The 12,527-nt window shown below is 37.3% G+C and overlaps 1 protein-coding gene across 1 annotated transcript in view; it reads right to left on the bottom strand.

Annotated features, from left to right (window-relative positions):
* LOC113228462 (polyhomeotic-proximal chromatin protein-like) overlaps positions 1-12,527 on the bottom strand; it is a 48,985-nt gene that overhangs the window by 13,461 nt on the left and 22,997 nt on the right. The window contains exons 8-16 of the mRNA XM_026461780.1: positions 9,017-9,126; positions 8,754-8,901; positions 8,357-8,447; positions 7,390-7,425; positions 5,946-6,115; positions 5,003-5,161; positions 3,416-3,617; positions 1,069-1,229; positions 721-830 (exon numbers count right to left, since the gene is read on the bottom strand). Of these exons, the coding sequence (XP_026317565.1) occupies positions 721-830; positions 1,069-1,229; positions 3,416-3,617; positions 5,003-5,161; positions 5,946-6,115; positions 7,390-7,425; positions 8,357-8,447; positions 8,754-8,901; positions 9,017-9,126 (1,187 nt within the window). The remainder of the gene's footprint in view (positions 1-720; positions 831-1,068; positions 1,230-3,415; positions 3,618-5,002; positions 5,162-5,945; positions 6,116-7,389; positions 7,426-8,356; positions 8,448-8,753; positions 8,902-9,016; positions 9,127-12,527) is intronic.

Here is a 12,527-nt window from a genome sequence, read left to right as displayed (position 1 = left end):
CATGTCATAAACTAATTTAAAAAGTAACGCTTGCTAATACGGGTAGATGGCGCTAATCCTAAATAAAATAAAAGAATAGCCGACAGTATCCATAAACACGTGTGGAATAAGCGGCATCTAGTTGATTTGTCTGTTATCACTAGAAATTAGAGTAGCTTTGATAAATTGCAGCTCATCAATGTAACACAAATTAGTTACAAAAATAGCCATTTGGTACTCGTCGCGACATCTGGCGTACTAGTGTGAAATAGGTACTACCCGACTACGTTGTCTTGTATCGCGATTAGCAGTCTTTCAGACCAGTTATAACATTGAATTATACCATTAATGGTATAAGTGGCACTAACCTGCACCATTTATATACTTGTAATATACATAGGTGGCACTAGTTGATCCCAGTCATACCATTGAATAATATGATAATGATATAAATAGTTTTACTGCAATAAATAGCGCCACCTATAGCATTACAGGTATAAATAGGACAGGTTAGTACCACTTATACCAATAGTCCTGACTTATCGATCCGTGGGTGAGGTAAGGAATTTCTGGCATCGATCGTCCATGGTGGCACAGCCGGTTTCTACTCTAAGCGCTAGGTGAGGATGTCCAGGCTTAGATTCCTGGTCGAACTAAGTTAAGATACGAACTATATATGTGTAAATTAACCTGAGTGTAATTAACTATAGAGCTCAGATGCTCAACAGCAGGGATACTCACTGATGTTTCGGCTGCTGCATCTGATGCTGCATCTTGTTGGTCTGGTTGGCGGCGTCTTGCTTGGAAGCTGGCGCCGGAGACCGCACGCCAGGCTTGCCACGGTGCTTCGCCTAACAAAAAAGTACGCAATATTTCTATTAGTAACTTAAATTAAAAAACAGTAAAGTTTTTTCTTTGGACTCAACAGATGCACAATTGATTGTTGTACTTATGGATTTTCAATGGTTTATCGGTACCTATATTTAATATGATTATTGTACGACAAGTGTGACGAAACATATAAATTTCTCAGTTGCCACATTAACGTCACTGGTATGAAACTGGAATAAAATATAATAGTTATCCTGCCTGATTCTGCGCTTGATTCGCGGTCTGCGTGGAGACAGATGAGGCGGGGCGGATACTGCTCGAGGGCAGAATGTTGGAGAGAGGGCGCGGGGCCTTACTCATGCCCTCAGTGGACGCCCGCGGCTTCGCCATCGTGCCCGTCGCACAGGCCACGCTCACATCTACAATCGTAAAAAAAATCGTTTTTATTTAACCCATTTCTGCCTCGTACTTTTTGTTCCAAATATGTGCATGACATAGATTATTGGACTTTTTTACAATACATGTCAAGCGATGACAACCCAATATGGAATGTAAAAGATTACAGCTGAACCTAATAAGGGTTTAAAAAGCAACTTATCGTAGCTTTACTTTCTCAAACTCGTATCTTAAAGCACAAAGTTAGTGAAATGCAAAAAATGAATTGTATTTACAAATTTTGCAGACTGATTTCATATCACATTTCGTTCATATTCACACACTGGCTTTTGCCTATTCTTAAAGTAACACATTCAAATAAACACCATTGATACGAAATTCAAATTAAATAGAAAATTTTGCCATCTCATGAGAAATCACTCTTTATAAGATACGAGAGTTTGAGAAAGTAAGGCATCGTTGTCATTTTTATACACAAGGCAACGTATCTATACGCTTTTTAAAAAGTTATTTGCGGAATTGTCGCCTGCCGACACTTAAATGTTTATGCCGTATAAATATTAGACATGCGATTAAAATCAGTATCTTCATAAAAGGTGAAGTAAACTCACATCACAAACATAATAATATATAACAACGCAATTCAATAATGTAATTTTGAAATGCGCTCTTCATTGTTAAATACAGGTTTCATACTTTTATTGTACAAGTCTCTACACTCAAACACTATTATAATTGCGACCTTGTAATAATGCAAGATTTAACATGAACAATACTTAAAACACACACACATGCACAGGACAGGCACATTTAGCGGAACACCAGTAGAAATCTCAAATAATGCAGTGTTTTCTTAGAGGTTGATCAGTTATTTTACTTTTTTACTTCAGCTCTAATTGAACATAAAAATTTAGGCAATTGTATTTTTTTTTCATTCATTTGTATTAATTTACTAATAGAGGTTTGTCGGGTGGCTCAAGATTGATTTTTACGTTCTTGTATTTCGTGAACTTTACTTGAACAATGCTTTTTTATTTATTGAAATTTGATTTAATCAATGTAAACTTACAATTTTAAGTTTTACACAACAGCTATATAAATACACATAATATATACTTTTTTTTTTAAACTAAAGTTGAGTAAGGCCGTACTAAGTCGACGTTAAAGATTTGCTACTTTGTGTATCATATAAACGTTACTGTTTTATATTCTTTCTTTCTGTTTGTACCCATTGACTTACAATTATATGGACGTCGGGTCCGCGCTAAAAAGTGTCCGAACTTATAGGGCGTTATAATCGTATACAGAGCTTTAGTCTTCGTTTGTTCGACTGACAGCAAAATTAGACAGTACTGCGATGACATTACAATTTAAATTCAAGGCTTTAGCTTTTTCATATTCCTTTACATGTCACTACGTTTAAATAGGTTGACTTGGGACATATTTTTCGTGGTTTTTGTATTAGACCCGTCGTCCATTTATTTGTATGTCAATGTTTGTACCGCTAGATATGCAGTGTGTACTGCAATTTAATTATGCGTAATGGACCATTTTTAAATAGTCGCTATAGTAGAGTCAGCGTTAAAAAGTAGTAAAAAGTAAAGTAAGATTTTTGTTCATTTTTACCTTATGAATGCGCAAAATATCTGCACGTTTGATCAAAGATGAATCAATGTTAAAACAGTAAGCTTAAAGGCCATTTTTTGATTAAAATTGAATGGTGCAACCTAATTGTATTGTAATGTGGTTAATTTGTGTCAAATATGCGAACTTTCAGATCATTCTAAACGTCAAGGTGAACTTCACCACTTGGTTATGTTTCGGCAAGTTTAGCCGTTCTGATCAGTTCCATACCGACTGTACATGCGCATCATAATACAGGTGCAATACAACAATACATCGCTGTCGTAATGTGAATTACTGGGAACATAGAGGTTGCGAAGCTAGTAATAAACGCTTAGCTGGCTGTGTATATATTATGATCGGTCACAGGCAAGTGTACACTGACAACATCATCTTATTGTTAATATTTTTGCCACAAATACACACTAGAAATTCGCAAGAGCCTTATCTATAGCAGAACTTACAAGAAATAGGAGCAGCAGTTTTCAAATAATCAATTAGGCTATCACAATTTTATACTGAGCGGAGTCCATTTTCAAAATACGTTACTCAAAGAGCATGCATTTTATTAAAAAATAGTACTGACTGTTATGTTGCACGTTGTTCTGCGGAGAATGTTGTATGAACATGGAAGGCGATGCGTCAGGCTGTGTACCGCGGATGAGGATGGGGTTGGGCGCGATAAGCCCACCGGTGGGCAAGCCGCCCGTCTGCAGCCCGCCAGCCCACACCTGTGATAGTGCGCCGGAGATCTGCCACGGTGCGAATTGCATCGCCTGACCACCCGTCTGATAACACCAATACACTTAATTAACTATTGTCTCTCTACAAATGTAATACATATTCACATGCAACACGTGTGATACTCGTAACCTTAAACACAAAAATGCTTGCTATGTACACAATTTTGTATGACTGAACTCCATTGAGTCTCACTGCGGAGAGAGTCATAAAACTATTGTGCAATAGCCTACACAATATACAAATTAAATAACTTTCGCTAAATGGCACTTAAGTCAAACGACTTAATGGAACAATCGCAATTTCGTGTCGCTCAGACAATTAATCCAACAACGCAGTTTTGTGGGAGTCACTATTTTATTTCTCAGATGCGATAGCATTAATTTAGATAACATTATGTATAAACAATTACGGCTTCACAGTGCCCTTTAACTACATTACAAATAATGCAATAAATAACAGCGCACAATCACTGCATAACAAATTTCGCTTGGCAACATAGAAAAATTTCGCTTCGTCATATATGTAATAAAAGTTAAGTAAAACTAGACCAATAATGTTACGTCCAAGTAGAATAGAATATACGTAATGCAGACGCAATATGTATTTTATTTTGTGTAACGGAAGTTACAATATATACTTTACATATACACATTAGTATAGCTATTTATTATACTTTTTTGGGGCTAAACATTATGAAATAGCTCAAGGACAACATTCGAGACCCAATGTATTCACATATTCAGAGACAAATAAAAATATTTAAAGTAATGACGTGGAGAAAATACTCGTACAATCCACTGTAGCCCATAACAATTATTAACCACATCATCATGTAATGAGTCATTACAACGGGAAGAGTAAGCTCCTAGTTCTTTCAAGAAAATAATTATTGCAGAAAAATAGTCCTTTAGACCAATGGATGCAAGGACAAACAAACATTATTAATTCACATATGTTATTTGTTTTTATAAAGACGTGTCTTTACGAGCCGACACCATAGAAGCCGGCCATTACGCATACAATACGCACGGATGTGTGGTTTATACGTCACCATGCGCGTGTAGCGTACACAAATCATACCACAATGGCTTGGATATATAATAGTAGATTGTACAACAAGTGCATAAAACGCATCATTTTACACGAGACGAGTATATCCACCCGAGCCGCAGACGACGGTTTTATGAACGAGTAATACACTGCTTTTCACTTCGATTGCGAGGAAATTAAACAACATTACAAATAAACGATTATTTAATTAAAATTGAATGTAAATTTACAACAATTAGAAATATTTAATACGATGCTTTTTGTTATTTTATACACTAGAGCATAACATCCTATTTTATGCAGCCTACACCCAGTAGAAATACGAACTTTAAGAGCATGAAAAGTGAAAAATATGTTTTTATGTAAATAACATTAGTACCTGCAAGGGGCTTATGATCTGCGCCTGGGCCGGTTGTTGCGCGCTGAGCACGGGCTGCGAGACCTGCACGCACTGTGTTTGTACCGGCACCGTTTGTGAACCTCCAGCGCCGCTCACGTTGCCCACTTTGCCACCCGCCACCTTACCTCCGCTCATCACCTGATAAATAATCAACACTTTAGAAAAAATCGCTTAAAGGACTATTCACAGCAGACCGTGTCGGGCGCCAGCCGAGTCACGTACGAGGGTCGGGTTGGAAATGCTGCGTACATTTCATATGAAATGAAGTGATTCATATTACGACGTGTCGCGTCCGTGATACGGATGAGCGACGCCCGAGCTGCTTCCGAGCTCGTCCGAGCCTCGGATGCGGCCCGGCCCGTCTCGGCTAGTTGTAATGTGAACACTCTCCAGTGCGTCGTACGCGTCCCGTCCGAGGTTGCGACTTTAAGGAGAGTGACTACGTAATTCTTTTTTGAATGTATGATGAAAAATTGTTTGCACTCAAACGTAAAATCAAAAGTAAGGAATTACCCAATGCTTTATAATATGACATAAACAATACGTTCGTATACGAGCATAAACCGCGTCCTACTGACTTCCTCAGTCCAATTTAAAATCGTGCGGCACGTACGAGGCTCGGACACGGCTCGCGCCCGGCACGGTCTAATGTGAATCATTCTTCAGAAAGTTTTTTTTTCGGAGTCTACCTCGTAGTTTCTATTCATAGTTATTTCAGTCTGTTGCAAAAAGCGGGAGAAATTCACTGCATGGCTGACGATCGATGCAAAGATATTTAAATAAATTAGATGACGAAACTCATTAAAATTTTAATACCATAATTGTTGATTATAAGCGGTTTGTACGTTATGCGGTAAGCTCCGTAATAGTCAAAGGTGTTAATTTTAATGTTATGCTAGTTTTACAATAATGCTAAACTTACTTTATGCATCTCAGCAGGTTTATGATGCTGTCCGATACCGGACACTGTTGGTTGCGAATGCGCTGGGAGGATACTTGGCTGTGAGTTGATCACCCCCAATGGGCTGAATACGAAGGTTTGGTTTTGCGTGGTTGGAATCGCTGGTATTGTCGTGTACCCCGGGAACGGCGCTGCACAAACACCTCAGTGACCACACACATAAACTTACATTTGTATCGGTAACTAAGCTAACATCCATTCAACGGTATCAACATCAAATCTTCTCAACATTCAGATTTTACTGTTTCTGTTCACCTTGACTAGTTGTGTAATTAGTAGGATTATATACTATGATATAGAGAAATAAATGTTTGTAACATTTATTTTATATAATCTCACGTTGAGTTACGTTACTAATAACTTTACTAATAAATTTACTGGCTTCCAAAATATACTTACGACACAAAAATGTCACAAAAAAACTGTTGAAACGTATTTTTTTAACGTACACACTCATAGCACTAGGGAAACCCTGTATCACGGGTGCCATGGACACAACCAAGACACCCACAAATTACACCCAAACTGACGAGAGAAATAAATGAAGGCCATACAAATATTTCTCCCGGCCCGGGAATTGAAACCTTTGCATGGAAGTACAGTATGGTAGCCGTTCGGCCACAGAGGCAGTTGCTAAGCTATTTTCATTTCATAATAGATTAATTGTATACCAACACTCACCTAAACGAATATGACATGGGCGGTAACGACTTACTTTTAAAGCATTCGTTAATCTTTAATTTTAGGCATGCATTGAATCGGAAACATCAACTGTACAATTTACAAATTACGTAGAGGCTTCTGCAATTAAGCATGTTCTGCTTGGGTGTTCCGAAAGGCTGGTCTAGTGAAAAGGAACGAATCAGACAGCTTTCTGTTTGAGCTTTCTGTTTGACAGAAAGCTGTCTGATCTTTATTGCAATATTTATTTTATTGAACATCATGACGTTTTAGTACCATATATAATAGAATTTATTATTAATTACATAGAAGCGCTAATGAGTGTCTTTAATGGCCACTTCGTCCAACCTTCGGAAAAGAATTACTTCAAATTTTTATAAAATGTAACCTCAAACTACACCAATTTTCAATATGAGTAATCAAAAATATAAAATCACAAGTAAGCTGCGGTTGCAATATTTACAATTCCAGTTTTCAAAGTACAATAAAAGCATATGCTTGTTTAGCTTTTAGAAGTGTCTATTTACAAAATTAAATGTAAATACATTTATTTATTATAAAAGCTTTAAATAAAATTTATCGCAGTGCGTATAAAAAAATCATTTTCAAAGAAATTAAACACAATTTAGAAACCCTCAAAAATAAATGGAGAAATTAAAATACATCCATAACTTTCAACCAATCACAAGACTCGAATAATAAAGTCATTTTTATTTTTATAAACCTTGTTCCTGATATGTAGTGAGACCTGCAAAATTTACTGAAAAACTAAATAGTGTAGAAGTCCTCCCAATTACAGCACTAAATATCCCCACATAATATGCTCATATATTACAATTCTTCCCTTAAAATTCAAAAGTGACTTTTGTGTGCAATTATAATAAGATTATGGTAGTATTTAACAAATAAATACTATAAAATATATGCTCGCCATGTTATAGTTTATATCTAATGCAGTGAGTATTTGGTGTTTTAGAAGCTTGTATACATTTGGACTAAGCGATGAATATTTAGTGTATACCAATAAGACATTTCGCTTAAACATACTTTATTAAACATAACTACTGGATCTAATCGAAATTTTATTGTATATAGAAACATTTCTTTAACTGGTACATATGCGCTACTCGTAGTGCGGTACTACGAGTAGCGCACATCCCAAGTGTAATCATTACTTTTTATGATATTTTTGCTTTTTATGATTATTTATTCATTTTTTTATTCTTCCTGTTTTCTATTTGTGTGCGATCTCGTGTAAATCTTTCCATATTAAATTAACTAAATATTATTTATTCTTAACTAAGTATTATTCCTTTACGGTACAACACCTGCCATATACCAAACAATGAAAATAAAATGGGAGCGCAGTAATAAGAACTTGTGTCCTTTTTCCAAGTGGTTTTTATAACATAAAAACTTAACAACTTCTTTTATGACAAGAATGCGGATTCGACGTCCAATTAGGATATAGAACGTAGGGAAATTCTACACAGGAGCCACAATAATCGGGTGCTGGATTGGCGTAGTGAACTATCGTTAAAAATCATTTATTTATTTGGAGAACCAATAGTTGCATGACTGATAATAGTAAATATGTAGTTATATAGTTCTTACTGATAGACTGTAATGAAATAGTATAGAACGTAGTTTTTATTTTAACATACATAAATAGTAATTAGCGATTTCCTTACCAGTTTGTCCTTGAAGCACTTGCTTGCCCTGCGCGGTCAGCATGTGTGGAGCTAACTGGTTGCCTTGGAACGGCTTCCCTGCCGCGATCACCTGCGCATCATAATTCACGCTGTTTATTATGTAAGAGCTGCGAGTTTCAGCCAGGGTTGCATAAATGCCTGTACACATATTGTGTGGACTAATCGGTGTCGACATATTGAGTTACTACACAAACTAGACGTGTTGACTTCACCAAACCATAAATCTATGAAAGAAGACCAGGACGTGGACAACAGCGCCTTAATATGTATTACATTGCAAATTTACTGCGACCAGTAAGCCGTCTTATAGATATCTCCGTTCTAGGAGAAGCACTATGAATGTAAACTATAAATAAACAGATGCTATATGGTGTACCTGTATCTGCTGCGAATTAAAGCCGGGAGGCAGCGCGATGTTGCCAGGCATCAACAACGGGCCCTGTGCGTTGTACAACTGCTGCAAATACGTGCTGTTCTGCAACGGCTGCTGAATCACCTGCACGCGACTATGGCCCCACTCCGCACTTGAACGTACAATAAATAGTATGATTACGACTGATCATAATACAGTAGTTAATCTGAGAAAATTATATATAATATGCATGTATTTGCTAATAATATTGAACATGAAGATAATACCTAATTTGCTGTGGGTGCTGCTGCGTCGGCGGTAAACTTTGCAAAGGTGGCATAGTTGACACTCCAGCCTGCTGCTGAATCCCACTGGCCGTGGCCTGTTGCTGTTGTACCTGTACCAAAGCAAAATACATATTATATCTGTACGATACACGAACGTACTTTTTGTAGGTTAAGCACATTGAGCCATTGACCGGTTATTAGGTCTATGTAACAGAAATACATAAATTACGAAATGGACTTAAGTTCTAAAACTCACTCGCAAGCCATCGCACATTCCATCTATCAGTTATCATTTTAGCAGTTCTTTTAGCAAAAAACTTTCACATTCTATCAGACTGTTATCATTGAAAGGTGAACAAACCGTACATCTTTATGGTCCTTAGCCGGATACTCGCGTGTGTAATTTTCGCGATATTTTAACGTGAATTCGACATACGAGGTACAATATCAGTGCAACGTGGAAGTAGTTACACATCATCATCAGCTATCAACATTATCAGATCATCAGCAGCAGTATCAGCTATCCGTCGTATCAGCATATCAGCATCAGTATATCAGATTAGCTTTGTGTGTTTTTGGAGATCTTTGTTAGGTAGCGAATCGGTTTTCCGGCCTCCCACCAGCGGGTCTCACCGGGAAATTGAGAAGGCGCACATATCTACAAGGGTTCCATAAACACCCAGCTAAATCAACATTATCTATCTGCATTTCTATCAGATAAAATCAGTCATGGAGAGTTTAATAAAGAAACAAGCTCTGCGTATGCAGAATATTGAAAGAATTTTCATCAATTTTAAAAAGGATGGGCCAGAACGGAAGACCAATTCAAATGTTAACAGAAGAATCAGCATGCTCTCTATATATTGGAATGAATTTGAGAGCAGTCATATGCAACTGATCGATCATCAAGATGTCGGTCACTACTTCCGTCAAAATTGGTATGAAGCTACGAAAACTTCCAGCAATGAATTCAAATCATCATCAATCAAATCAAAATATCTACATCGTTATTCCTTATATACTGAAGATCCAACATCCCACTCGAAACCCGCAACGCCTCAATTGGAAATGTTATCTACTTTACACGGATTTCCAAAACTAGAATTAGTGAAAACCCAGCAAGCATAATTTCGTCACCAGGGAAAACGAACACCGGGACTAGCACTGCGTCGCCTGCTTTTCCAGCACCTCCTGAAGTATATATACAACCACCCACAACGCAGGTACGATACTCCGAGCCAGAGCCGCCTGTATTTACAGGAAGGCATCGTAGTACGCCTAGCAAGTTAGAAGAAATGCTACGCAAACAGAAAAGCAACTTCAAGGCTTTCTCTCATACTATCACCAATATCAACTTTGATTCCTTATCAGAATAATGGGAATTCGAAGACGTATTAAAACTAGTAGATTCGCGTTGGAGCGCGATCGATTCTTTACATTGGGATATAGATAGCGAGCTCTATGAAGAAGACGTGGACTACGAGCGTTCAACAGATACGAGAGAGAGTACACAACTATCAAGAAGACCCTAAATCAGAAAATGTGGTCAGCGTCATACAAAACGAATACTACACCCGCTATGGACATTCCAACGTTCCACGGTGACTATCATAAATGGATATCTTTCAAAGATTTATTTGAAGAGACGATTCACAAAAATCGCTCTATGTCAAATGCACAAAAAATGCAGTTCTTGAAGAGCAAGGTCAAGGGTGAAGCAGAGAAACTTATACAGCATCTTAATATCACATCAGACAATTATCAAGTGTGTTGGCATATTCTTAATCACAGATACACTAATGTTAAATTGATCTTCAGTTCTCACATCAACATAATTATGTCTATGCCCGTGATGCAACAGCAGACAGCATCACTAATCAAGAAAATTCATGACACTACGAAAGAGTGCTTGAACGCTATCAAGACCCTGGGAGTCGCCGTAACTACCTGGGACCCATTACTTGTCCACTTCATATGCCAAATATTGGATGCTGAGACACACAAAGACTACATTGAATCAGTTAATTCGCCCTGAGAACTATCATCGTTAATAAGTCAATGTCGTTATCAGAGTTTTTCGAGTTTTTGGAAAACAAATTCATTTCACTCGAAGCGTCATGGAGGAAGCAAGACAGCAACACGCAAAAATCAGGCTTTCATAATTCGACATTTAATATGAAAAAAATGCCTCAGCAACAGAATAGCTCCAACCTCAATAAAAATCATAATATGAGCAATACCTATAGCAACAAGCCACTTGCGAAATCGTATCACGTGTCATCCACAAATACCTATAGATGTCAGCATGGCAAAGGTGCTCATTCGATTTTCTTTTGCGATGAATTTACCAAGTTGCCAAATGACATGAAATTGAAAGTGACAAACGATTTGCGACTTTGGATCAATTGTCTTTACGATCACAAGGGGAGTAAATGTACTTCAAATAAAACGTGTCGTAAATGCCCCGAGCAACATAACACCTTACTACACGATGCATTTACAAAGCCTTCAACTTCATCAGCATATATCTCGAGCAAAGAATGTTTCTCAAACAGCTCATCGGAGATTTTATTAGCTACTGCTCAGATCAAGGTTCAAGCAGCAGATGGCTCTTATCAGAACATGCGGGCGCTCATTGACCAGGGCTCGCAAATATCACTTATCACTGAAAATGCGGCACAAAACCTCGGTTTACCTCGACATCGTTGCAAAGGAGTAGTGTTTGGCTTTGGCACACAAGAGAACAACTGCAAGGGAGCTATGAACATATCAGTATCAGCCATACATGGCGAGTTCAATTTTACTACCAATGCACGGTGTTTCGTGTAGAACAAGCTAGCTGGACAAAATTGACATTAACATTTCCCAGAAAGGTTAATTACGGTAAGTAGGATATTAGTTGCTAATCACATCGGTAAGTATGATTTTTGCACTAATGACATATATTATTAGTAATAAGCATATGTATATAAGACAACTAGAAAAAAGCATAAAATTAGATGCATTTTTGCTCTTGATATGATAACGTCTCCTGAGTTGATTTTAAAAGTTGTGTTTATTTAAAGTAATGGATTCAGTAGCCAAGGGTAAGTGTTATTTTTTAGTACCATTATATTCGAAAAGCAATAAGGCATTTAATAGGAAATGTCTCGCAAAGTTGTTAAAGTAACTTTTTTTTACATTTTTCAAATTCAAAAGACTAAAACTAAAAATCCCCTCTTCTCCCTGGATCGATATTTTTTCCTGTGATAGGTACAGTCTTCTAGTTTATTATTCAAGTGGAATTTCTTGCTCGAAAAGTGCCCTTTTTTATTATCTTTTTTTTTTGCAGAAAGCAGTTTCACTGTCTCAAAGAGGGGCTTTTTTGAAGAATGGGTGAAACACTCAAAAAATGACCGTAACCAAGCTATGTATCATCATATATGCTTACTACATGATCTGAGTGGTATCACCGACCAGTCTGTGAGTATGATAAAGGAGACAATTTCGCGTTTTTCCTCAAAATTATTGG

The sequence above is a fragment of the Hyposmocoma kahamanoa genome, unplaced genomic scaffold (genome assembly GCF_003589595.1).
Source record: "Hyposmocoma kahamanoa isolate Upper Pololo Valley unplaced genomic scaffold, ASM358959v1 100021, whole genome shotgun sequence".
In the NCBI taxonomy this organism is placed as follows: Eukaryota; Metazoa; Arthropoda; class Insecta; order Lepidoptera; family Cosmopterigidae; genus Hyposmocoma; species Hyposmocoma kahamanoa.
The sequence above is the reverse complement of the archived record's forward strand: the minus strand, read 5'-3'. Positions and strand labels throughout refer to the sequence as shown.